The 24564-nt window shown below is 35.7% G+C and overlaps 1 protein-coding gene across 6 annotated transcripts in view; it reads right to left on the reverse strand.

The window, feature by feature from the left end:
- LOC131439072 (calpain-A-like) overlaps positions 1 to 24564 on the reverse strand; it is an 83477-nt gene that overhangs the window by 38362 nt on the left and 20551 nt on the right. Inside the window, exons 2-3 of one of the 6 annotated variants that reach the window (XM_058609617.1) lie at positions 22855 to 22940; positions 22616 to 22774 (exon numbers count right to left, since the gene is read on the reverse strand). The exons of 2 other annotated variants lie outside the window; for them this stretch is intronic. In XM_058609617.1, the coding sequence (XP_058465600.1) occupies positions 22616 to 22774; positions 22855 to 22869 (174 nt within the window). In that variant the 5' untranslated portion in view covers positions 22870 to 22940. Of the gene's footprint in view, positions 1 to 6294; positions 6578 to 22615; positions 22775 to 22854; positions 22960 to 24564 lie in introns of those variants that run through there. 3 more of the 6 variants (XM_058609619.1, XM_058609618.1, XM_058609620.1) reach the window with 3 other exon arrangements.

Genomic DNA, 24564 nt, shown 5'->3' on the forward strand with positions numbered 1-24564 from the left:
TGGTATTGGGCCATCTAAAGGCTTGATCTCAACGAAAATATACACAGTTCACGTCTTTTCTGTGAGAGACTTGAGACATTCTTGAGCAAACGACAAAAGGAACAGTCTTACGGTGCCTGTACTGGTTATGATCGAATTTAATTGAATGCCGTTTAAATATGAGCGTTTTGAGGCAGTTCACATTATTAAAATTTTTGGTAATCCGGAATATGATGCCTTAGAGTTCGGAATTACCTAATCGTTGCTATTCTTGCAATCAAGTTCGTCATCAAGAATAACTCCTAGGTTATCTCAATCTACGCACAAAGTCGGGAGTGCGTAAATAAAATAAAATATCGCGTTATTTTAGTTTTTTCAAGTAAAACAAGATTTTTCGCTTTTCATTCGATTTTAGTGGAACTAATATTAAAAAAAACAAACAACGTCCATACGCAAAAGCATCCAAGAGATATTGCAAGATCCAAGAACTACTTTGAATATTAGGACTACACTGTGCCGGGTTGCCGGATCGATGCATAAGGCACTCATCTTACAAGCCAGTTATCCAATGTTTGAGCTCAGACCTGGAAAGATGCTTAGTGTCAATAAGATTGCAGCAATGCTATAAATTGACTGCGAGGTCTGTTGGAAAAGAATGTCACACTGCACAAAAAGGAATGTAATACCAAGGCTTTGCTTTTGCCTACATAGTGCCACAGGAAGAACTACATATTGTTTAGTTGACTATTCATAGCTATTTCAGGTATGTTCTCGGTAGTAGCTTAAGTGAAAACTTGTATAAAGTTCTAAACGAGAAATTAGCAGCTTATGAATTATTTTGTCAATGCTGTTCGTAGTCATGGAGCTGCATTAGAGTGGGACAAGGTTGTACGGGAAAAGGATGAAAAGGTTTATTTTCTCGCTCCACCAAACTTTTCGTGTTCCTTCTGGGTCACATAAGAATTATGTAAAATTTTAGCTAGATCGAAGAAACTATATTGTTGCGCCCGAGGTTTAATATTTGTATGGAATTTAGCATGAGGAAATTGAATTTTTACAAACAATATCGGCTGGAGATCAACCTATACACTCTAAAAAGCAGTGCATGTGTAATTTTCGTAGGAAATTTAACGAGAAAGAAAATTTCCGAAGACCGCAAAACAATTCGACATTTGTAGAAAAAGTTGTTAAAGGAAAACCGACACAAGGTCCGAACAATTACTCATTCCTTAATATATCTACTACCACTACTGCTGATAGTGGTCGTAATATGAATTGACTATCTTTCATTATGCTATCATCTCTGATAAAATTGAGTGAGTCTCATTTTAGATTTTTTGACCACAATTCCCGGTACTTCTAGAACCGGAAACTGGAAACCAGTATAGCCGAAGTCGGTTCGTTTAGTAACCAAATCTAGAATTTTATTTTTTCAAACATTTTTTTTCGTCGCTGTGCAATTTTAAACACACTTTACCCTACGAAAGCATGATCAAATTCAATAGCAACTTATGTGACTATGAGATTGTTTATTTTATGATATGAGACTCATTCACATACATCCACACACAGACATTGCTCAGCTCGATGAACTGTGTCGAATGGTATAGAACACTTAGCGCTCCGGGCCAATTTTCACTACTCAATATTTCAAGTGATTGCATAACGTTCCTATATAAGAAAGGCAATAAGTGTACTTCACTAGAAAAATATCGTTATGATGATTTTGTGATAATACTAACAAGTAGGTACAAATTGAATAAAAGATTTACAAATTAACATAATTTCAATTTACATACACCTGAAAAATATAGAATTAAATTTGGCAACCCTGCACGCTATACGAAATTGAACAAAGTACGCTGCGAACGGAGTAAAACCGGTGGTGGTTTTCTTTTTCCGTACTGCACGTACCGACGCGTACTAGTTTTGCATCGTCATTTTGAATGACGATTTGAATGTTTTGACACTCATCGCCCTATAGTTTCGGAACCGGAAGTCGGATCTGGATGAAAGTGCACCGAATCTTTTAAGATAATGAAAGCCTTAATTCGAATCATGATTTGTGAATCATGATTCGGTTTAACCGTTGCTGAGAAATCGAAGTGAGTTCCGTTTATGAAGCTTTTCTTCACTATTATCGGTGCTTCATGAAGCGGAAACCGGGCACTAGTGGTCCCAACCTTACCTTACCTAACAGCTATAGGCCTGGGGTGTCCTTTGCTGTATCAAGCATACGTCTCCACATAACTCGGTCCATGGCTGCTCGTCGCCAGCCACTCAAGGCACGGATGCTTCTGAGATCACCCTCCACTTGATCGATCCACCTTGCTCGCTGCGCTCCTCTTCTTCTTGTATCAGTCGGATTAGATTCAAGAACCATTTTCACTGATTCATACGCCGTCTCCACGTTCCGTCTTCCATCTGCACTCCGCCATAGATGGTCCTCAGTACCTTTCTTTCGAAAACACTGAGGGCGCGTTGGTCCTCTGCCAACATAGTCCAGGTCTCGTGGGTTTTTCTGAGTCCAAAATACGCACGATTCCCTGCCAAAATACGTCTCTGTATTTCTCTGCTGGTGTCATTGTCGGCAGTTACCAGTGAGCCCAAATACACAAACTCGTCAACCATCTCGATATCGTCACCGTCTATCAATATTCGTGGTGGGAGGCGTAGTGTTTCTTCTCTAGAGCCTCTTCCTCTCATGTATTTTGTTTTCGACGCATTTATGGCCAGTCAGATACGCCTAGCTTCAGCTTTCAGTCCGATGTAGGTTTCCGTCATCTTCTCAAGGTTACGTGTCACAATATCAATATCGTCAGCGAAGCCAAAAAGTTGTACGGACTTTCGGAAGATCGTGCCACTCGTGTCGATCCTCGCTCTTCTAATCACACCTTCCAGGGCAATATTGAACAAGATACAAGAAAGTCCATCACCTTGACGTAACCCTCTCCGAGATTCGAAGGGACTCGAGAGCGTCCCAGATACTCGGACGTAGCACATCACTCTATCCATCGTTGCTTTGACCAATCACGTCAGTTTATCCGGGAAACCGTATTCGTGCATTATCTGCCATAGCTGTTCTCGATCGATTGTGTCATATGCCGCTTTGAAGTCAATGAATAGGTGATGCGTGGGTACGTTGTATTCACGACATTTCTGGAGTACTTGTCTTATCGCGAATATGTGATCCGTAGTGGATCCAGTAAATCCCGCTTGGTACGGCCCTACGAATTCCTTAGCTATTGGTGATATACGACGGCAAAGGATTTTGGAGAGTACCTTGTAGGCGGCGTTCAGCAATGTGATTGCGCGGTAATTGCAACAATCTAGCTTATCGCCCTTTTTGTAGACGGGACATACCACTCCATCCATCCATTCCTGCGGTAGAATCTCCTGCTCCCAAATCCTAGAAATCATCCAGTGCAGCGCTCTAGCCAGTGCCTCTCCTCCATGTTTGAGCAGCTCGCCTGGTAACTGGTCATTGCCCGCGGCTTTGTTGTTCCTCAGCTTGCCGATCTCCTCACTTATCTCCGTCAGATCAGGTGCTGGGAATCTGTCGTCGGCTGACTGTGCACCCAGATTGATTCCTGTGTCGTTCTTTGTATCTTGTGCTTCGCCATTCAGATGCTCGTCATAGTACTGCTTCCACCTGTCGATCACCTCACGTTCGTTCGTGAGAAGGTTACCACTGGTATCTCTGCACATTTCGGCCTAGTGGTCCCAAAGTTGTTTTATATTTTCACTTACTAACTAGATCTGCCAACTAGATGAATTTTTCAGTTAGTTTTATAAAAATGTGCATCTCGTTTCGCCATCGCTTATGAAAAAATATTAATGGAATTGAAAATTTTCACTGATAGTACTGTAATATCGGAGTCGGAAGTCGGATCTGGATAAGCGTTTCGGAGACTATTAAACGAATTTCAAGACCTTTCATTTGCTTCTTAGTTTGTAAAAATCGTTAAAGAAATTTCCGAAAAAATTGAACGCGCTTTTTTTTTTCATAAATTTGCACAAATTTCCTTGTCATTCGGAACCGGAAGTCGGATCCAAATGAAATTTATTAAAATTGTACGGGGTCATAAGAAATTTCAATCAAGAATTTGTGAAAATCGGTTTAGCTATCTCTGAGACATGTGTGTGATTATTGTTTCCTTTTTTTGGCGTATATCACCCAGAAATCGGATCGGGATAAAATTTAATAGCAGTCTATGGGACCATAAGACCTTTCACCAGTTTGTGAAAATCGGTTAAGACATCTCTGAGAAAATCGAGTGATATTTTTTGTCATATACACACATATATGCAGTGAAATTCATACACACACATACACATACACACAGACATTTTGTGTTCTCGACGAACTGAGTCGAATGTTATATGACACTCTGCCCTCCGGACCTCGGTTGAAAAGTCGGTTTTCACAGCGATTGCACAGCCTTGTTATATGAGAAAGGCAAAACACGTTATTTCAAATAAAATGCGTAAAAAAGTAGCGTAAATTAAATTTGCATAAATCAGGTTCTCGTAAATTGAGGTTATAGTGTAACGGAGAATATAGAGTCATTTAATACAAATCTGTTGCTGTGACCCGATTTCACGATTGTGTCCAATTGAACTTGCTTTTTCTTGTTCGTGTATCAGATGATATTGTATAGTTTGAAATCATCAGCAAGCCATTTCATTGAGGTAGAGTAAACATATAAACGATCCTAAATGACTACCTTGAGATACGCCAGAGCTAATGACAAACGGAGCTGTTTTGTAGTTCCTTATTTACACCGACCACCATGTGTGTCGAGTTTAGCTATTTTTATTTGATAGTTTATTTTATCGAATGCTGCCAAGAAATCCGTGTAGAAAGCGTCAACCTGTAGACGTACTATTCACTTGTAGAAGTACCATTTGATTAGCGTGATAAACTATTCCATGTAGAATCCAAACCATATCTAGTTAAGGTTATGTGGGTAGGCTCGTTGATATTAACCATTTACGCATAAATCCGTGTTGGTTTTCAGATACATAGACGTTGCACTTATGAATTACGAAGTCGAGAACAATTATTTTGAATAACTTGAAGACAGCACATAATGAGGCAATTCTAGGGTTAAGAACGCTCTAGATGACTTTCTTTGTATTTTAAGTATTTTGTCTGAGTTATTCAAGGAAATTGAACTAAAAATTAGATCGAAAATATTATGATCTATTGATAGGAATTTTGTCTGGAAATCTGCCGAATATCTATATAATCGATTCAGCCTTCAGAGCAGTGTCAGTAGAATAAAGTAAAAAATTATAGTCCCAAGTTGTTAATTATGAAAAACATTGTAAGGAATATGAAAAGGTGCATTTTTTGCGGTATTGCTTCTTAGATCCGAAGCAAAGATATTGTGTCCGATTCTATCACAATTCGTTGAATGAAAGTCGATTGAACGGCAAAATAATGTGGTAACTCTATTAATGAGATGACTATTGGTACAATAACCCTAGCACACTGAAAAGTCTCCCTAATTTCTATTTGTTATGTGAACGTTCCGAAATGAAACTTTCTGGAGTTCATCCTAACGACGTAGAACTTGACTTTCATTTTCGGCAGACTTCGCAATTAATTCTAAGTGAGCCCATTCTTTCAATGTCCAGTGAAATTTCTATTTATGCCTTCTTGAACCTTAGAATGAAGAAATGTTATCGAACGTTATTTGCCATTATAAAATTAGTTGAGTTTGATGGAACCGAAATGATTTTTTTTGTTGAGTTTATAAAATTTTTAAATAAACCATATACCTAGAAGTGCGATTGGATCGAGTAATACAGGTGCGCCATATTCCCCTGCGAAACGCACCAGTTTTCATATGCATCGTCTGCGTATTGACTTCGCACTGAGAGTCGTTCCCATCCAGAGAGCCTTGATAATAAATTTTGTGTTGTCACCAGCGTGACATGTTGGTGCTAACCATTAGTAAGGGTGTGAATATGCTACGGATGGGTAGGACCTATTAGCAAGTGACTACTTTCGGCACACCTTGAAGGTTTATGTGGGATTGAAACCAATTGGATACGATTGTTCATTTTTGTTCGTAAATTGAAAATAAAAAGAATTTCACCAATTTAAGACACAGGAAGTTAAAGTTTTCTCTTATCGTAAGCCCCCGCTTATGTGCTGCGGTGGGGGTTAAATCACGTTCCGCATTCGAGTTTATCTAATGAGCACTGCTGTTTTGGTTAGCAACTATTGTTATTTTTTTTATTTTGAAATTCTGAAATAATACTTCATTTGAGAACACACTGTACCGAAACTTATCAAAAACTCACTTGTTTGAATTTATTAATTGACGGAAGAACATTTCTCACTGTGCTTGTTACACTCTTAAGAGTTTCAAGAACTTCGCTTTCGGAACACATCGTGGTAGAACTCTAGTAAACCTAAAAACGAATAATTAATAATTTTCTCGATATTCCATTATGGTTCTAATGCGTTTCAAACACTGTTCGTTTAGCACTAATATATCCACATAGCTTAGTTCTTGAAAAATGGTGAGTCTAATGAGCAACTAGACTGACTTCGCAAACCACAGCGGAACTGGGCTGCTAAACTGAATCTGAACTTATTCACAGAGCTACAGCGGGATGGAATAAATTCAGAGAGAAGCTTAGCTTATCACTGCTCTGTCATGCCGTCCGTGGGGTAGTTGTGCTGATTGCAAAAATGACTTATGAGCAATTCCATAAATTAGCAGCAGACAAGGTGCCCAAATCAGGATTGACTTTCTTCAACTTGAATTAAGTTTTTCACATGTTTTCAGAATGGCAAATCATTTGTTTCGCATGGATAGAGAGACCAATTCGACTGAAAAATTGTTATAAAACGGCGGATGTATTTTTGCACGCACTCTCTTCAACTGTGTTAATTCGGAAACTGTAAATTCTCGGTTGATTTTTCATTAGTGCGTATAAGCAAGTGACAGTTTCTTTTTAATCACTCTCTCTTTCGATTATTGTGATGTGATTAAAAAGATTTTCTTTGATATCATTATTCTATTTGAAAGTCGAAAGTTTTTCATTTCATGCAAAGAGTTGAGTGATAAACGTGGAAACCGCTTGGTAATTAATAGAAGAGAAAGTAAACAAAGAGAAACTGTCACTTTCTTATACGACCTTTTGAAAAATTAACCGAGAATTGTACAAAAATGGTGTCAGAGGAAAAGTTGTAGAAAATCGACTGTGTTCACTCAAAAAAATCCTCACTTCAATGCTACGTGAAAACGTATGTGATTTTTATCCATAGAACTTTTCTTGTAATACTTATGTGAATTATAGATAGCACAGAATGAACTCATGAACTCTTAGTCCACATTTGTATCACGTAATATCTACGTAACTTTTTTCGTAGATTCTATAGCATACTTTTGTGAAATTAATACAAAGTTAATTTGAATTGTGCTGTAAAATTTATTTTATCTTACTTTTTTCCAGAATTTTCCTTAATAGTCATATTATTTTTATGTAATTGTTACTATAAAGTTCTATATTGAATCTTAATAATGTATATTGGTACTAAAAACTAATAGATTACATAGTCTGTTGGACATAACATTGCGATAAATTTTGTTCGCACGCAGATATTCTGAAAATTTTACTTTTAAATTCGTTTCTGTTGAATCACTGGTGAAAAATATCAATACAGAATGTATTGTTCTAAATCCTTTCTCCGAAGCAGCTAAACTGAAGCAAACATTGTTCCCTTTAAGGAATGCACACTTTCAAGTTCAAGATGTGATTGATGTGCTGGAACACAAGCTAGAGGTTTTGCCTTTTGAACTCCGCTGTAGAAAAAAACAAAATTGAATTGTGTTTCAGTTTCGTATTTTATTCACCCTAAAATCACTGTGATAAATACCTTAGAAGGGTCAAAAGGGATTTGGCCTATGTTGTTTGCTCAAGGTTTTTCAACTGACGCCATATTGCGAGCACAAAATGAACATGACAAAATGAATTCAAGTAAGTGCGTGACACATAAAATATATGTGACAACAGCAATAATTCTGACATATGGTTCATTTCATGTTCAATCTTGATCCGCTGTTTGTTAAGAAGATCACATAAACTCCGATGACAAAGCCATTTTTGGAATCTACGTGCTTTTTCACATAATGTTAACGTTTTTTTTTTCTTTGAGTGTACGTTAAAAAATATACACTGGAAAAAAAAGTTGTAGACTTTTTCAAAAATAAGAATGTCTACCGAAAAATTAAAACTAAAAGTCTTTACAATTTTGTCTTACTCATATAGAAAGGATATGTTATCACTTTGAAAATCGACTTTTGAACCGAGGCCCGGAGGAACAAGTGTCATATACCATTCGACTCAGTTCGTCGAGTACGTGTCTGTGTGTGTGTATGGATGTGTGTATGTAACAAAAAGGTACACTCCATTTTCTGGAAGATGTCTGGACCGAATTATTTACATACATTCAAATGAAAGGCCTCTTGGTCCCATGGCCTGATATTGAATTTTATTTGGTTTGAACGACCGCACAGTGATGCCAAGTTGGCAGAAACACAAAAAAAATGTTTTCCTGCACTATACTTTTTTTAATTCTCCGATAACTGAGGGATCACAGTTTAAAGTATAAAATTTTTGAATGAGAAATAAGCTCTCCACATCTTTTCAAAAACAGTAATGTATGTAAACTTATTTAAATCCTTCCACAAAAATTTAAATGTAAATTTCTTTTCATGCTCCCATACAAAATATATGGCGCAATGTTGATGTTTTGCGAAAAGAGTTTTAAATATGTAGTGAAGGACTGTCACTGTCATATATTATCAAAAACTCATCTAGCAGACGTTTATCAACATATTGAAAGTTTTTGCCAATTTTTGTATGGAGAAGCATCACTGTGGACCGAGAGAGACGAGGAGTTGGCATCTCGTGTTGTTAACAGCAATGCGATTAGGAGAAAAAGGATACTGAGGTGAGATCGTTTCTTAGAGATATTTAATATTTTTCTGACTTATAATGCCTTATTATATTTCTCCTGAGTATCGAAAATCACCTTTTGTTGAGATCATATTGTTTACCAAAAACATATCCGGATCTTTTTCCCTCCCTACTAACACATCTTCTATCCCGTGATGCTCATGGAGATACAGTGGTACCTGCGGTCTCTAGAAACAACTAGTATCGGACTAACATTCCTTCCTTTTCTTCAGTAGCACAGCCTTTGGTCGTAGCCGGCATCGTTATTGATAATTTAATGAAAAGTTAGGAGTGAGTGGGTATTTACAGTGAAAATGATTCGCTACTCCCAAGCTTCTTTTTCTTGGTTCATTGTACATTCATTCGGTCAATCACGAAGTGCAACTACGGGCGATTTACTTCGGCTCAGCTCAGCTCAGGAGAAGCATCACTTCAGGAGTAACAAAGTAAAATGTGTGTCAAAATTGAAACAAAACGTAAACTCGATTTTTCTCAGAGACCGCTTTACCGCTTTTTTTCAGCTCAGATTCAAATAAAAAAATAGTCTCATAGCAGCCTATAGTTGCTATTGAATTTCATCTGGATCCGACTTCCATCAATGTGCAAAATAAATTAGAAAGGTGGACTAGATTTTCTCAGAGACAGTTCACCCAATTTTCACAAGTTGAATTTTGAAAGGTCTTATGATTCCATATAACCCTACCGAATTTTATCCGGATACGATTTCCGGTTCCAGATTTACAGGCTGATAAGTATAAAAATGTATGCATATGTAAGGGATGTATTTTTATACATACCACGTAAAAATCGAGCCAAATATATTCAAATAGCCGTATAATTCTTCAATTAGGCAGGTATGGTTAGTTGTTGACTAAATACGTTGGTTTTGGGTATGCCGGATCATCGTTTCTGGTTCCGGAAGTACCAGAAAAGTGCTGGTAGGCTCCAAACCGGAAATCACTCCAATTTCTCAGAAACGGCTGAACCGATTTTCACAAACTCAAGTTTAAATGAAAAGTATTATGTTTCCATAAGTTGATGTAGAATTTTATCCAGATCCGAGTTCCGGTTCCGGAAATACAGAGTAGTGTAACCTGTCATATAGAGAAAAAGCATAAAAATTCTTCTTAATTTGGCCCAAGCTTTTTTCAGTTTAAAGGTTATGCTAACTGCTGGCCAAGCGAATCACTTTCAGCTGTATGGGTTCCCAGCTTCCAGTTCCGGAAGTACCAGAAATCGGTTTTTACAAATTCAGACTACTTTTGAATTTTGTTCAGATCTGACTTCCGGTTCCGGAACAACAGGGTGAAGTGTATTTAAAATTTTAAACAGTCATTTAGAGCGAGAAAGCAAAACAAACTGTAAAAATCGAAAAGGTCATGCTAGTGTATGCCGAAACAATTTTTTTTGTTCTTATTCAAGATTTTAATGTGTTTTGTTGAATCCCTTAGTAATATTATTAAAAACATTTTTTTATAATTTTATTTTTAACCCAAACTTAAAGTCCACATTTGATGCAAATTTGATTAGTGTGAATTGAAAAACGAAGTAGGTACAGCTAAAACAATTTACAAACTTCTGCAAAATGTCATGTTTTGGCTGAAAAATAGTCATTTAAACACCATAATTCAACAGTTTTATTTATCATCATTTTCTAGTTTTATCTGTCATCATATAACATCAATCTATTTGAAACTTATACCATCGTATTAATTCAGCTTCGTATTTTTGTTTTAATATCTACATTGGTTTTCAGATATTTTTGTGTTAAGCCTAGCATCTTTAAAATAATTGAATGTGAATATTATTTCCATATATTTTTTTGTATAAAAATCGGTTCTCGGCGAATATATTGTAGAACATAGCTTGCGAAGAATGTCGTAACACTATGTATTTATATGCTCGTTAATGTATTTTTAGGCTCCTAAATGAGTTTTCATGCGAAATAACATAAAATTATTGTAAAAAAATCAGTTTGATCGTATTTCAATTTATTTGAAATATTTTTTTTGTGATTCGTCACCAATATGCCGCGTTAAGTAGCAAAACATGGTCAATCAAAAACTGCACCTCGCAACAAATTTCATCGGTTTTTATCCATATATTTCTTAAAAAACTTAAGTTTTGCCTTTCTCTATAGAAAGTTAATCGACCTGTTGCAATTTTCTCGAAGAAGGCTGAACCGATTTCAACTAGCTAAGGCTCGTTTAAAAACTACTCCTGAGAGGTCATTCAAGTTCAAAGATCATTTGGCTCGTCTCTTCCGGTTCCGGAGCTATATTGGAATGAGTGACGTTACCGTCAAAACACATTTTTTCTCTCCACTCAATTTTCACAGAGACGACAGAACCGATTTTGAGAATTGATTTGTGTTCATTTGAAAGCTACTTTTAGGTTGTAAATCAAGTTCAAAGATCAAGCGGCTGTCACTTTTGGTTCCGCAGATAAATTATATCTAATAAAAATAAATGTGTTTTGACAAAACGCATTTATTTTTGTCGTGAATACGACTTACTTTACTGGTCACAATTTTATGATAAAATTTTCAGTTGTGTGACATAATCTCAAATAATTCAAAATTCAACTTTTTTGAAATGTTTGGTATAAACGAGTATCAACGACGATAATTTATAAGGCGCGTTTGCCTTTCTCGTATTTTGAAAGCTCATAACTCAGTGATCTGTGAAAGGATTTATATAATCTAACTACCAACAGAATTGAAATTTTTCAACTTAAACGTGTATAGCAACAGCATTGAAGTATTTCAATAGTACACTATTCAAAAACCTGTCTCATTTGACCCATGTCAACACCAGCCAATCAGAACGCGTTCTGAGGAAGAGAACAAAATATCTGCTGCTGTACAACAAATTGTTCGAACGACTCCCCCCCCCCCCCCCCCTTACCTCCCAAAACCCCCTTAAACGATACAAACCCGGCGAACGACCGCAACTTGGTTAAAGCCGGGTATAAATAAACGATATAAAAAAAAACAAAAATTGTTCGAAAAAAATGTTCCGAACAGTGCTTAATATCGTAGTGAGTTCCACAATTTGGTCCTTCTGAACGGCAGGAATGAATCCCGTACAGCATCCTGATAGTTTCTTTCGATGAATTATGCAAATCCGAAATGAAATAATCGACATCAAAATTATGTATGCGGCTATTTTTATAGCCTACAAACGAAATCTCGTAAAAAGAAACCTCCTAACAAAAATTGGATCAGTTTGGATTATATCGCCACTGCGAGCAGATGTATTGTGTATCGTTTGCAAAGCTAGGTTCGCTTCCGACAAGAGCGACTTCGTCACAGCTGCTAGTCGTTTGCATTGGTGATAAAACAACGAAAAGATGACAACGGTTGGGAGCATCACACAAAATCAGCCGTTCTAATGGCTCTAAAAGATTTCTAAAGAACTATTAGGATTTCTTGCTCGCAAGTCGAAGGTAAATATCCTTAGTTTAGTGCAAATCTAGAACAGTTTGATTAGATTTTTGCACTTTTCGCTGCGTGAAATTCACAATAATCGAGATCAAGTGAAGCCTTTTTTGTTTTTTTCGAAAAATGTAAAAAAGGGGAATGCTTGCATAATTCATACAATTGATCAACTAATTGATATCCGGAAGTGTTAAGGAACGTGTCAGTTGTTTTCGTATTCACGACATCCAGTTATGTCTCTGACATTACCCACCCGTCTATTTTTTCCTCTGAATTTTCTGCGAGATTGCTGAACCAGTTTCTACAACTTTAGGCTCATTTGAAATCTACTACTAGATTGTGAATCAAGTTTGAAGATCAATAGACTGTCACTTCCGGTTTCGGAGATATAAAGGCATAAATGACGTGACCGACAAAACGCATTTATTTTCTCTTCGTTCAAATTTCTCGAAGATTGTTAACCGATTTCAGCAAACTTGTTAGAAAGCTACTATTGGGCAATTGATCAAGTTCAAAGATCAAGTGGCTGTCAGGGAATAAAAAACGATTTTTAATTTTATCACAACATTCGTGGTATTTCTTAGATACAGTAGTAATCTGCTTATTAAATTTAATTTATTTAATTTAGTAGGCAATCACACGAATAGGTATAAAATATTATTGTTTCATTTAAAATTGTAACCAAATCCATAAGTTTACTTTGCTACCGATGTGTAACTTTACATAGGACAGTTTAGCACGCTGATCAAGAAAAAATATTTCAAGATTGATTGTTGTTTCCTTCATTCAAAAGCATTTGCTTTAGTGGATTGTGTCTGCTTCCCGTTTAATGGGGACTTGGTCGACATATTACCTGCAGGGACAGTGGTCGTTTACGGTTGGGCTATGTTCCAAACACGCCATCAATAAAACATGCACAATTTTCTGGTGATCAAGCTGGAAATTATAGTGAGTTTCTCATTGCAATCAACAGTAAACTGAAGAATGTCACAATAAGATTATTACCCTACCTTTGATCATCTGTTACATATGAATGACGAAAGCTGTCTGGTTAATGAATCACGTAATTGAAGGTAATAACATCGTTCAAGCTATAATTACTCTTTTTTTTTTTTTTTTTTTTTTTTATAACTATTTATTGGAATATGAGTTAAAATTAAATTATTAAGATTTAAATTGGGTGTTCAGCCACAAGTGGTGACTTTTCAGCCCTGTTATATATATATATATATATATGATTTGGTTATTACCATGAAGACATCATTTGCTTCCGCAATTCTGAGATTTTTGTGTAGGGAAAATTCTAAACCTACTTGTATTGTGTAATGGGGAAAAGGAACTTATATACTAACTTACTAACTAATACAGAGAGCGAATCGATTCAATTGAAGATTGCATCGATTTTTGTCGGAATTTGCTTATAATATTATGTGACATTACATCTAATGGTTCTATATTTGTGAGTCTGTGTAACTCATTTGTACTAAACCAGGGAGGACGCTTCAGAATCATTTTCAGAATTTTATTCTGAATCCTTTGAAGCGTTTTCTTCCTGGTGGAACAACAGCTTGACCAAATTGGTACCGCATAAAGCATGGCTGGTCTGAAAATTTGTTTATAAATTAACAATTTGTTTTTTAGACAGAGCTTAGAATTTCTGTTTATAAGAGGATATAAACATTTAATATATTTATTACACTTTGCCTGGATTCCTTCAATGTGATCCTTGAAAGTGAGTTTTTTGTCATACGTTAAACCTAAGTATTTAGCTTGATCAGACCATGTCAATTCCAAGCCATTCAATTTGAGAATGTGATTATTGTTTGGTTTAAGAAAAGAAGCTCTTGGCTTGTGAGGAAAGATAATTAATTGCGTTTTTGCTGCATTTGGTTTAATTTTCCATTTTGACAGATAATCACTGAAAATATTTAAACTTCTTTGTAGGCGACTGCAGATCACTCTTAGATTTCTACCTGTGGCTAACAGACTTGTGTCGTCACAGAATAGCGATTTCTGACAACCAACGGGTAGATTTGGAAGATCAGAAGTGAAAATATTATACAAGATTGGAGCTACACTCGAACCCTGCGGAACACCGGCTCGTACGGGTAGCAATTCAGATTTACAATTCTGATAGCTAACCTGAAGAGTACGATCAGTTAAATAATTTTGAATCATTTTGATCAAATAAATAGGAAACTGGAAATCAGACATTTTTGCTATTAAACCTTTGTGCCAAACACTGTCGAATGCTTTTTCTATGTCTAGAAGCGCAACTCCAGTGGATAACCCAGAAGATTTATTTGATTTTATCATGTTCGTTACTCTGACAAGTTGATGAGTAGTTGAATGTTCATGACGAAATCCAAACTGCTCTGGTAAAAAAATTGAATTCTCATTTATATGAGTCATCATTCTTAACAAGATAATTTTTTCAAAAAGTTTACTGATAGAAGAAAGTAAGCTAATTGGGCGATAACTTGATGTTTCTGCTGGGTTTTTATCAGGTTTTAGGATAGGAATTACTTTAGCGTTTTTCCATCTTTTTGGGAAGTAAGCTAATGAAAAACACTTGTTGAAAATTTTAACCAGGAGTCTCAAGGCAACATCGGGAAGATTTTTAATAAGAATATTAAAAATTCCATCATTACCAGGAGCCTTCATGTTTTTAAGTTTTCTAATAATTGATTTAATTTCATCAAAATTCGTCTCAATAATGTCATCGTGTGATAACACTTGAGTTGAAATATGATCATATTTCAGTGAGACTTCATTTTCAATAGGACTCACAACGTTCAAATTAAAATTGTGGACACTCTCGAACTGCTGAGCAAGTTTTTGAGCTTTTTCGCCATTTGTAAGAAGTATTTGATTTCCTTCCTTGAGAGCAGGAATAGGTTTCTGAGGTTTCTTAAGAACCTTAGAAAGTTTCCAGAAAGGTTTAGAATATGGTTTAATTTGTTCAACTTCTTTAGCGAAATTTTCATTTCGCAAAAGAGTAAATCTATGTTTAATTTCTTTTTGTAAATCCTTAACTATGTTTTTCATAGCAGGATCACGAGAACGTTGATATTGTCGTCGACGAACATTCTTCAACCGAATGAGCAGTTGAAGATTGTCATCGATGATAGGAGAATTTAATTTAGTTTGAGCTTTGGGAACTGAAAGATTTCTAGCTTCGATAATATAATGATTCAAATTATCAATTGCTGTGTCGATATCCGCAGAATTTTCTAAAATAGTTTCATGATCCACATGATTTTCAATGTGAGATCTGTAATCCAACCAATTTGCTCTATGATAGTTGAAAATAGAACTAATTGGATTAATTATAGCTTCGTTGGAAAGTCTGAATGTTACAGGAAGATGATCTGAGTCAAAATCAGCATGAGTAATCGGTTCACTACAAATGTGACTTTGATCTGTTAGAACCAGATCAATTGTAGACGGGTTTTTCACGGAAGAGAAACAAGTAGGATTACTGGGATGAAGAACTGTAAAGTAACCAGCTGAGAGTTGATTCTGAAGTATTTTACCATTACTGTTATTTTGCCTACAATTCCACTGGACATGCTTAGCATTTAAGTCCCCTATTACGAAAAATTTCGATCGATATCTTGTAAGTTTTTGCAAATCGCCTTTAAAGAAATTTAATTGTTCGCCGGTGCATTGGAATGGCAAATATGCTCCAGCGATGAAATAAATTCCATGAATGGTTTCAACTTCGATTCCCAAGCTTTCAATAACTTTAGTATTGAAAGAAGGTAAAATTCGATGTTTAATTTGCCGTTGGACAAAAATGGCAACTCCACCACCAATTCCAGTAAACCTGTCAAATCGATGAACCACATAATGTGGATTACTTTTCAATTTTACATTTGGTTTAAGAAAAGTTTCTGTCACAATGGCAATATGAATTTTGTGATCTTTGAGAAAATTATAAAATTCATCTTCACTCGATTTCAAAGATCGAGCATTCCAATTTAAAATATTCAAATAATTATTTAACATCACTGTTAAATTTTAAATTCATTATAATATTATTTGCAAATTTCCATCCGATTTGAAATGCTTCAAAAAGTGATGAAGTCGAATTCATTTGGATGATCATTTGAAAAAGTTGATCTTGTAGGTAGATCATTTTATTTTCAGTTATATCGCCTAAATCGACTTCATTTAAAGAAGCGAATGGCATTGAAGGAATATTTGTAGGTAGACTGCCATTAGAAGAAGATGATTTGGCCGGTCTACCTATTAATAAATTGTTTTCGTTAGAAGAAGAACTGCAAGGCGGTCCTGTGTTTTGATTATTTACATTAGAAGAAATAGGAGATAGATTTCTACCTAATATACCAGCATAACTGACATTAGAAGAAGATGATGACGAGGTCGATCTACCTGTCAATAAATTGTTTTCGTTAGAAGACGAATTGGCAGGTGCCTTAGAAGAATTTTCAGGTATGTTCTGTAAATTTAAGGTCGTTGATTTGACTTGTTGTCTAAGCGAACGAGCGTTTAAAATTTTTTCCCTGACAGGACATTTCAAATAATTGGATTTATGATTTCCATTGCAATTTGAACATGAAAATTTATCAGTGGTTTCATTCATTGGACAAGCGTCTTTCGAATGCGATTTACCACAATTCAAACACCGTATATCCATATGACAATTTTTGGTTCCATGACCGAAGCCTTGGCAACGACGACATTGCGTTAAGTTTGCAATACGATTATGCCGTTTATAATGTTCCCAATGAATTTTAATGTGGGAAATGAAACGAACTTTTTCTAAAGTTTTCAAATTGTTTACATCACTTCGATTGAAGTGTATTAGGTAAAGTTCATGGGAAATTCCAGAGCGTGGTTTAGAAGTACCATTCGCTCTTTTTTTCATAAGTATTACTTGGGAAGGGGCAAAACCAAGCAATTCTTTTAGTTCATTTTTAATTTCATCAATACTTTGATCATTTGATAATCCTTTCAAGACAGCCTTGAAGGGTCTGTCTGATTTTATATCATATGAATAAAATTTATGAAGTTTTTCGGACAAATATCGAATAAGACGTTCGTAATCTTCCAATCCATCCACCAAGACTCGACATTCTCCTCTTCGTCCGATTTGAAATGAGACTTTTACTTCCGGGAGAAAAGTAGAAAGCTCAGTACGGAATGCTTTGAAGTCGGAAATCATCACCGTCACTGGTGGCATAGATTGATGTTTCTTCCCAGAACGACAAGCGTCCATTTTGGGAATTTTTGAAGAATTTTCTTCTATGTCGCTACAATCGGATTCAGGAAGAATCTCGTAAATATTGTTAGACGGCATAGGATCAACGGAAGGGAAATCCGTCCGTTGTCTTTTATTTTTACATTCAGATTCTATAAGATCGTGAATGTTATTAGAAAAATGTTGAATAACGGATTGTGATTTATTCCGTATTGAATTATTTTTAGCCTTAGGCTTGTTGCCTTTCCGGTTGGACGCAGGCATTTTTGAAATTAATGAAATTTTAAATTAAATTAACTAGGCTAAATTAGTCTTCGATTAGACTCCTAGCTAGCCTTAAAAAAGGCTGATTAATTTCTTAGTCACTCTAATATCACTCTTTGTATCACTTAGTCACTCTAATATCACTCTTTGTATCACTTAGTCACTTAGTTAGTGATTCAGGTAGCCTTGAAAAAGACTGAAGCCTTGAATCAATGAAACTCTAGGTAGCCAGAAAAAAATTCCAGGAGCCAAGAGCTATACGCGTGCGGTGCGAACGACTGTTCAACACCGACTGAGCTATAATTACTCTATTTATTAACTTGTTACTCATATCAATACGAGGTAGAACTTGGTTACTATCAGAGCCGGTTCCTGCAAGCGCAAGATTTGATTTACATTATTACTGTTTTATTTCACTTGAGATGAAATTCCCAGGATATCTGGATATGTTCAAAAACGATAATGCTTTCGCATTGCTCCATAATATCAAGGGAGGTACATGATCTCTTAAACGTGTCGAAAGGTTCAATTCAAATCAACTGAACTCAACTTTTTCAATAAAATAGTATTCAAGGTTCTGTATCATCTAGTACATTTGTGACTTTTTATCCTACATATACGACCTTTTTAAATTTCTTCACATACGGCAACAGTTTCACGATATCAGAAATGCTCCTCAAGCAATTCTTTTCTCGATTTCTACAATCAGTGTTTAATGAGTCTCCGATAACATTCTTCGATTGACCGTGGCTTTTGATGTAATCAAAACATATCACATTCTCGGCGTCAAGTTCTTCGACTGCTTTGACGGGAGTACGTTCCTGTTTGTTGACAAAACTTGCGATACAACGTTTTAGCTCACCACTGGCACAGAGTGTCTCAAAACTATCATCCATTTTTTTTTATTATTTCAGTTGATTCAGTTACGTCACGTGCTGCGACCATAAATCAACAACGACCGGTCGACCTATCAATCCCGTGAACCGTTTATAACTGTTCGATTTATGCTTTGTAGGGAAAAAAAATTGTTTAAACCTTCCGCGATAAGCAATGAAGGGTGATATTATCGCGTGTCACGGTCAATAGAAGTGCAGTCGTTGCATCCTGATTGGGGTAAACAATTTTTTATAGCTATTTCTCGGTGGGTCACGATCAACAGTAACATAACACATACCCATAAAAAAACTAGAAAGAGTAATCGATTTCCTGTTGCTTTCTTCAAAAGTCAGCTGTCTATAGTTTGCATCCAGAACTTGATAGTTTCTATCAGGTATCGTCTTCTACTTGTCAGTGCATAGCGTTGAACTGCTATTCCAATTCAGTACAACCAAAATGCAATTGCTTTTTTATTCATATATTTATTTTATACGGTTCATGATCCTGAAAGCTAAACATTATTAGTATTATTAACCCAGGTACGGGTCGGGGTCGGGTACTGGTGACGGTTTATTCATTACGAACGGGTTCAAAAATTTTGTCGAGTTTCGGGTATTCAAACCCGTTATTGGATCCGAAATAAAGACCTGACAGGCTCAGATACAGACATTTTTTTTCGGGTCGGATATGGGTAAAGATTTTTTTTTTATCGGGGATGGGTTGGATTCAGGTTTGGAAGAAAAAAATTTTTCGGGCTCGGGTCGGGTACTAGCGGGTTGGGGTTCGTGTTCAAGAAATTGATAGAAAGCAAAGTCTTGACATTAAGTTCCTTTTGTGGAATTTGGCCTTTCTATTTCAACAGACTTCGCAGCCGATTCATTGCATGGCTGGTACAACGATCCTACACTATGAATCCTTCCAGGTCGGGGCTCGAAAAAATAACAACTGGCTTGTAAGGCCAGTGCCCAATGCTTTGAACCGTCAACCCGTGGTAGGTTACTTACCCAATCATCTCTAAATCCTTAGAAAAATGAACAGTTTTGTATTATACCCATAATACTATCAAACCCATCGTGAAATTCTAACACTAACTCGATACGAAATATACTACTAAGCTCAAACAGTTTTGACATGCATATCCAGATCCTTTGTGTAATTGTGGTTCAAAGACTCCTCTTAAGCTTTCAAATTCTCACCGTAGAGCGGAACTGGAATCTTTTATATTCTAGACATACTCAGTTGTAATAAATTCAATTGGAAGAAGTTAGATATTTCTCCTTTTCTTCCGATAAAGGTAGAGTTTTTGAATAATTGAATTTAGATGAAGATTGATTCGAAAGACAGTGATAGTTTAGTCTAGAGGAATCAGATAGGAAACATTGAAAAAATTCGGTACTTTAATGTAGGAAAAGTGAAACTTCTGCGATCTTTTACGACATGGAAGCATCGGCTCGCAGTGGTTCTATTCTTAGCTAAGTTTTTTGTCGCCGGATTTCACACGCCCTCTATGCTGGCCCTGTCCGGAGAAAGATTATTGATACTATCAATTTCCTAGTGGACCCTAACTCCTTTGATGAAGGTTTAATTATAAGGTTTTGCAACTATTGTATTCTGCATTTTTTACATAGAACAACATAATCAAGATTCTATTCGGTTCGTCAAAGCACGTTATCCTGGTTTTTCATTCATTTTTGTTGTCAGAAATATTGTGTGCTGCGTTTTCGTACTTTGAGCTTAGCGTATGTAACCAGTCTTAATTTTCTCTACGTTTCGTTTGCGATTATCTAATACATAACAATTCGAACAGGACTACTAGTGCAACTTAGCAATTTAATTTAATTTAATTTGCTAAGCAGACAAAGACGAAGATGAAACGTAAAAAAAATTGCAGTTAATACATATGTTATAAAGGATGTAGCCGGGTTTTTATATAAAAACTGCCCCCAAACAGAACAAAAATTTATATACGCTGTTTGAAAGGGTTTATATTGGAGATGATTTTCCCAAAATTTTAACCCAGGCGCTTTGACTTGATTTTTATCTGCTCTATAGTATTTCTTAGGACTAATAATAGGTAACATCGAAACCTACAGACTATCCCGCAAGATGTTGAAGTTAGAAATGAGTTGCAACCATCCACTGGCACACATGTTCACTAATACATTCCCTACATCATTGCTTTGTAAATAGAGCCAGGCGTGCGGCGTGTGTAAATAGCATAATGAATAAAATTCTTTTATCATTATTAATTACGTCAATACTCAAGCCCTGAACTCAAGTTGTATATTGAAACGCATGGTATTTAGTTCTAACGGCATGTGATATATGACCTTAGAACTAAATACCAAGCGTCTCCATCGGATGATGACAATTTGATGGAGACGCATGGCTTTCCGAATGATTCATTTTTTCAAATTCTGGTATTATACTCGTGCACATTTTTTTTAAATCTGAAAAAAATACAGCATAATGTATTCATAAAGGATTTATTTTTGATGTTAAATCTAGAGTGGTACCAGAATTTTAAGTGCAATTAAAAAAAAATCGAAAATTTTGAACATTTTTTTTTCACATGAAATACATTTAGAAAAATTCTGAAAAAAATCAGAAAGGTTCCCTATTATTACTAAAATATTCATGATTTTTTTCAATTTTTTTTTGTTAAAGAAGTTTTTGAAAAAATTAAATAAAATGAAAATCAGAAGAACCACCCTAACTCCACCAATATGGCAATTAAAGGGTTAAAATTTTAGGAAAATCATCTCCAATATAAACCGTTTCAAACAGCGTATATAAATTTTTGTTCTGTTTGGGGGCAGTTTTTATATGAAAACCCGGCTACACCCTTTGATTTCTACATCGCTTCTTCGGTAAACTGAGTAGGATCAATCTTTTGGTATTTTTTATTCAATAAATCAATGTATTGGTTGGTTTGCATTGCGTTACTCAAAGTGGTTCGTGTTATTCATGCAGTAGACTTACGTGTTTTTTCTTTAATTGTTGTAACTGAGAAACAGTAAGTTGTACGAAAAGTGTCAAAAGAGAAATCGCATGAATATTCTAAAAATATATACTCTAAACTATACACTAAAAATACGGAATGAGTTGATTGTATAAAAATAGTGTCGATAGGTTTGATTGTTCAATTATTTAGTAATTTTATTTACTGATTTTGATTAACTTTCCAATAATTTGAAAAAAAAAAACACCAAAAACTTCTTGGGCACCTGTTTTGTAAACTTAACTGTTCCTGAGCTACAACGATATGAGAAAAAACAAGCAAAAGTACTTTTTTGAAAATCAGTCTTGAGTTGAATCGATCTCCTCATCCCTGATTGGTTTGCCATACCGATCACAGGTGAGAAGTTTCATCCAAAATCGCAGCAAGTCGATTTCTGATTTTACTACCATTTCGGTTGCTAATTCCTGGAATGGCTTATTCCTCGAATAGATAGGTTATTACAACTCCAACATTTGGGACTGTAAAAGTCGGAATTAGAAAGCAATAGTTTAGGTATTATCCTATAATAACAAATCTTCTCGATAATCTAGTATCTATTCATGTGAAAATCAATTCGATGAATGTTGCCAGGAATCGAAATGCGCAATGTGATCCCTGGGATTAGGAAATCATTTTACAGTTCACTTCAACAATTGATCATTGCTGAATGTGAGTTAGTAATTGGAATCACAAATATATAATTAAAATCATTTAAGTTACAATAATGAAGTTTACTCATACCAATGAATGCCATGGTAAAGTTTATAGATTACTGCGGAAACCTCATAGTAATCAGCGCGATAAAAAATAACATTCATATTATTGCGTATATTCTAAAACTACTTACAACTTTCATGTTCTTTATCGATGGCAGTATCCGTTTGGTATCGGTTTGCTTCTTCTCGAACATTTCGTTGATGACATTGCCGAGGTACTCAGTGGCAGCACTTGTGATCGCCTGTCCGGCCTTATCGAACAGCTCTTTGCTGGCCCCGCTCAGGAGGCCCTACAAAAGTAATGTTTAGCAATGTTGTTTTTGAGAAAACAATTTATTCTACAATCAGTTTGCGGAACTGATTCAAGTACCTTTAGTTCATCCATATTTGCAAGTGATTAGCTAAGTGTCGTGGGAAGAGGCAGAGAGTTATCCAGGGATAAGTTTCTTAAACGACCTATAGGTGGCGGAATAATGTTAAATCTAGTGATGCGTTTCGTTGCTAGAATTGGAATCAATCTACAATGTTCAAATCAGCTAATGATATATTTGCACACCTTCTGCTATCAATTTGTGAGAAACTTTGCTACTACAACCGCACAAATGATTCTATTTACAGTACAACCGGTTCGTTTACAGTGAATTCCGTACGTTTCAAATGCGATGATCAAATGACAACTCCAGCAGAGAAATAACGCTGAACAAAAAAGTTAGAAACGAGTTCGTATTTGTTCCGCCAGTCGTGTTCGTCTATTGAAATTGAACACACAACCAAGTGGTCTAAATTTATGCTCCATCTGACGAAGTCACAGTTTGCTTCCCACTGCATACTAATGTACAAGTGCCAGTCGTACAGATGCGAGATACTGAACGAGAGATCATTAGCAGACTTGGAATCTAATGTGCCGCTAAACGGCTAGAACGTGCTACGAAAACAACCGAATTCCTGTTCAGTGGCTATGTATCACTGAAAATGTAAAATGCGTTGCGTGTGATAATATGCCGAGGCATCTTGCAGTTGACATTTCAGTTGGCCTTGATTTGCAGATTTTTTGTTTTACGAATTGTTGGGTTCGTTCCGGTTCTGTGAGAACTGGTTAGACATTACCCTCTACTATGTGTTCTGAGAAGCAGAGAATGTAAAACATTGAAATGTGATAAATATATGCTCGAGAGGGCAAGTTGTCACCAGTGAACAACTCAATTATGCATTGTCTTTTTTAATTTCAAATGCGAAAAAAGTTTTTGGTCTACCGCACCAGTGGAACGTGCCACTTGAGCCCATTCGTTCTGATTCCTGGTACGTAATAACCGTAATGTGCACCCGTATACGCACATTGTTACTGTAGAATCGTTGACAAATACAAATAATAATAATTGTTTGAAGTTTGCTTAGAAGAACATTTATTAAAAAAACGATCGAGTCTCGTTTTCGTAATATAGAAAGGTTTTCTTGAATTGAGTATTGGTTTAATTCAAATAAGTTTATTTCGATTTTTATGCTTGTTTAAAAGAACAACTTGATAGTTACAATCAATCGTTCAAATGTTTAGAAGTTATTTTACCTCGCGTAATAATTTTCAGAAATTTTTTTCAATATGCAACGTGTCTATGTTTGATCTTGTAACGCAGATAAAAAATGATTCATTGACAATGTGCGAAATACATCATAACAAAAATCAATATGGTCTGCGAAGAACGTCTCTTCCCTTCAATGGAGAACGACGCCAAGTAATAAATTTCTTTCATATCGAAAAATTTTATACTTTCATTTTGGCTCAGCGCCCTACTGTCGAGTTTGGAAGTATGTAGGTCACTACGTTTTTCTTTGTGGCAGAGCTGTTCAGACAGAAGAGAAGTAGACATTGCATTACCATGACCAGACCAATGTCGACTGGATGAAATAAGTTATTATTGGGTGACAGAAAAACAGGGTTTAAGAATTTCTATCTATAGTGAAGATTCGCTGTTAAAAAGTAGTTGTCATTTTTTGAAAATATATACTAAAATATTATAAGTTTTGTGAAAAATGTGGATTCAAAGTCAGTTAGAACTTATCGCACCATTTTCATTTTCATGAT

Source organism: Malaya genurostris, chromosome 3 (assembly GCF_030247185.1).
Source record: "Malaya genurostris strain Urasoe2022 chromosome 3, Malgen_1.1, whole genome shotgun sequence".
In the NCBI taxonomy this organism is placed as follows: Eukaryota; Metazoa; Arthropoda; class Insecta; order Diptera; family Culicidae; genus Malaya; species Malaya genurostris.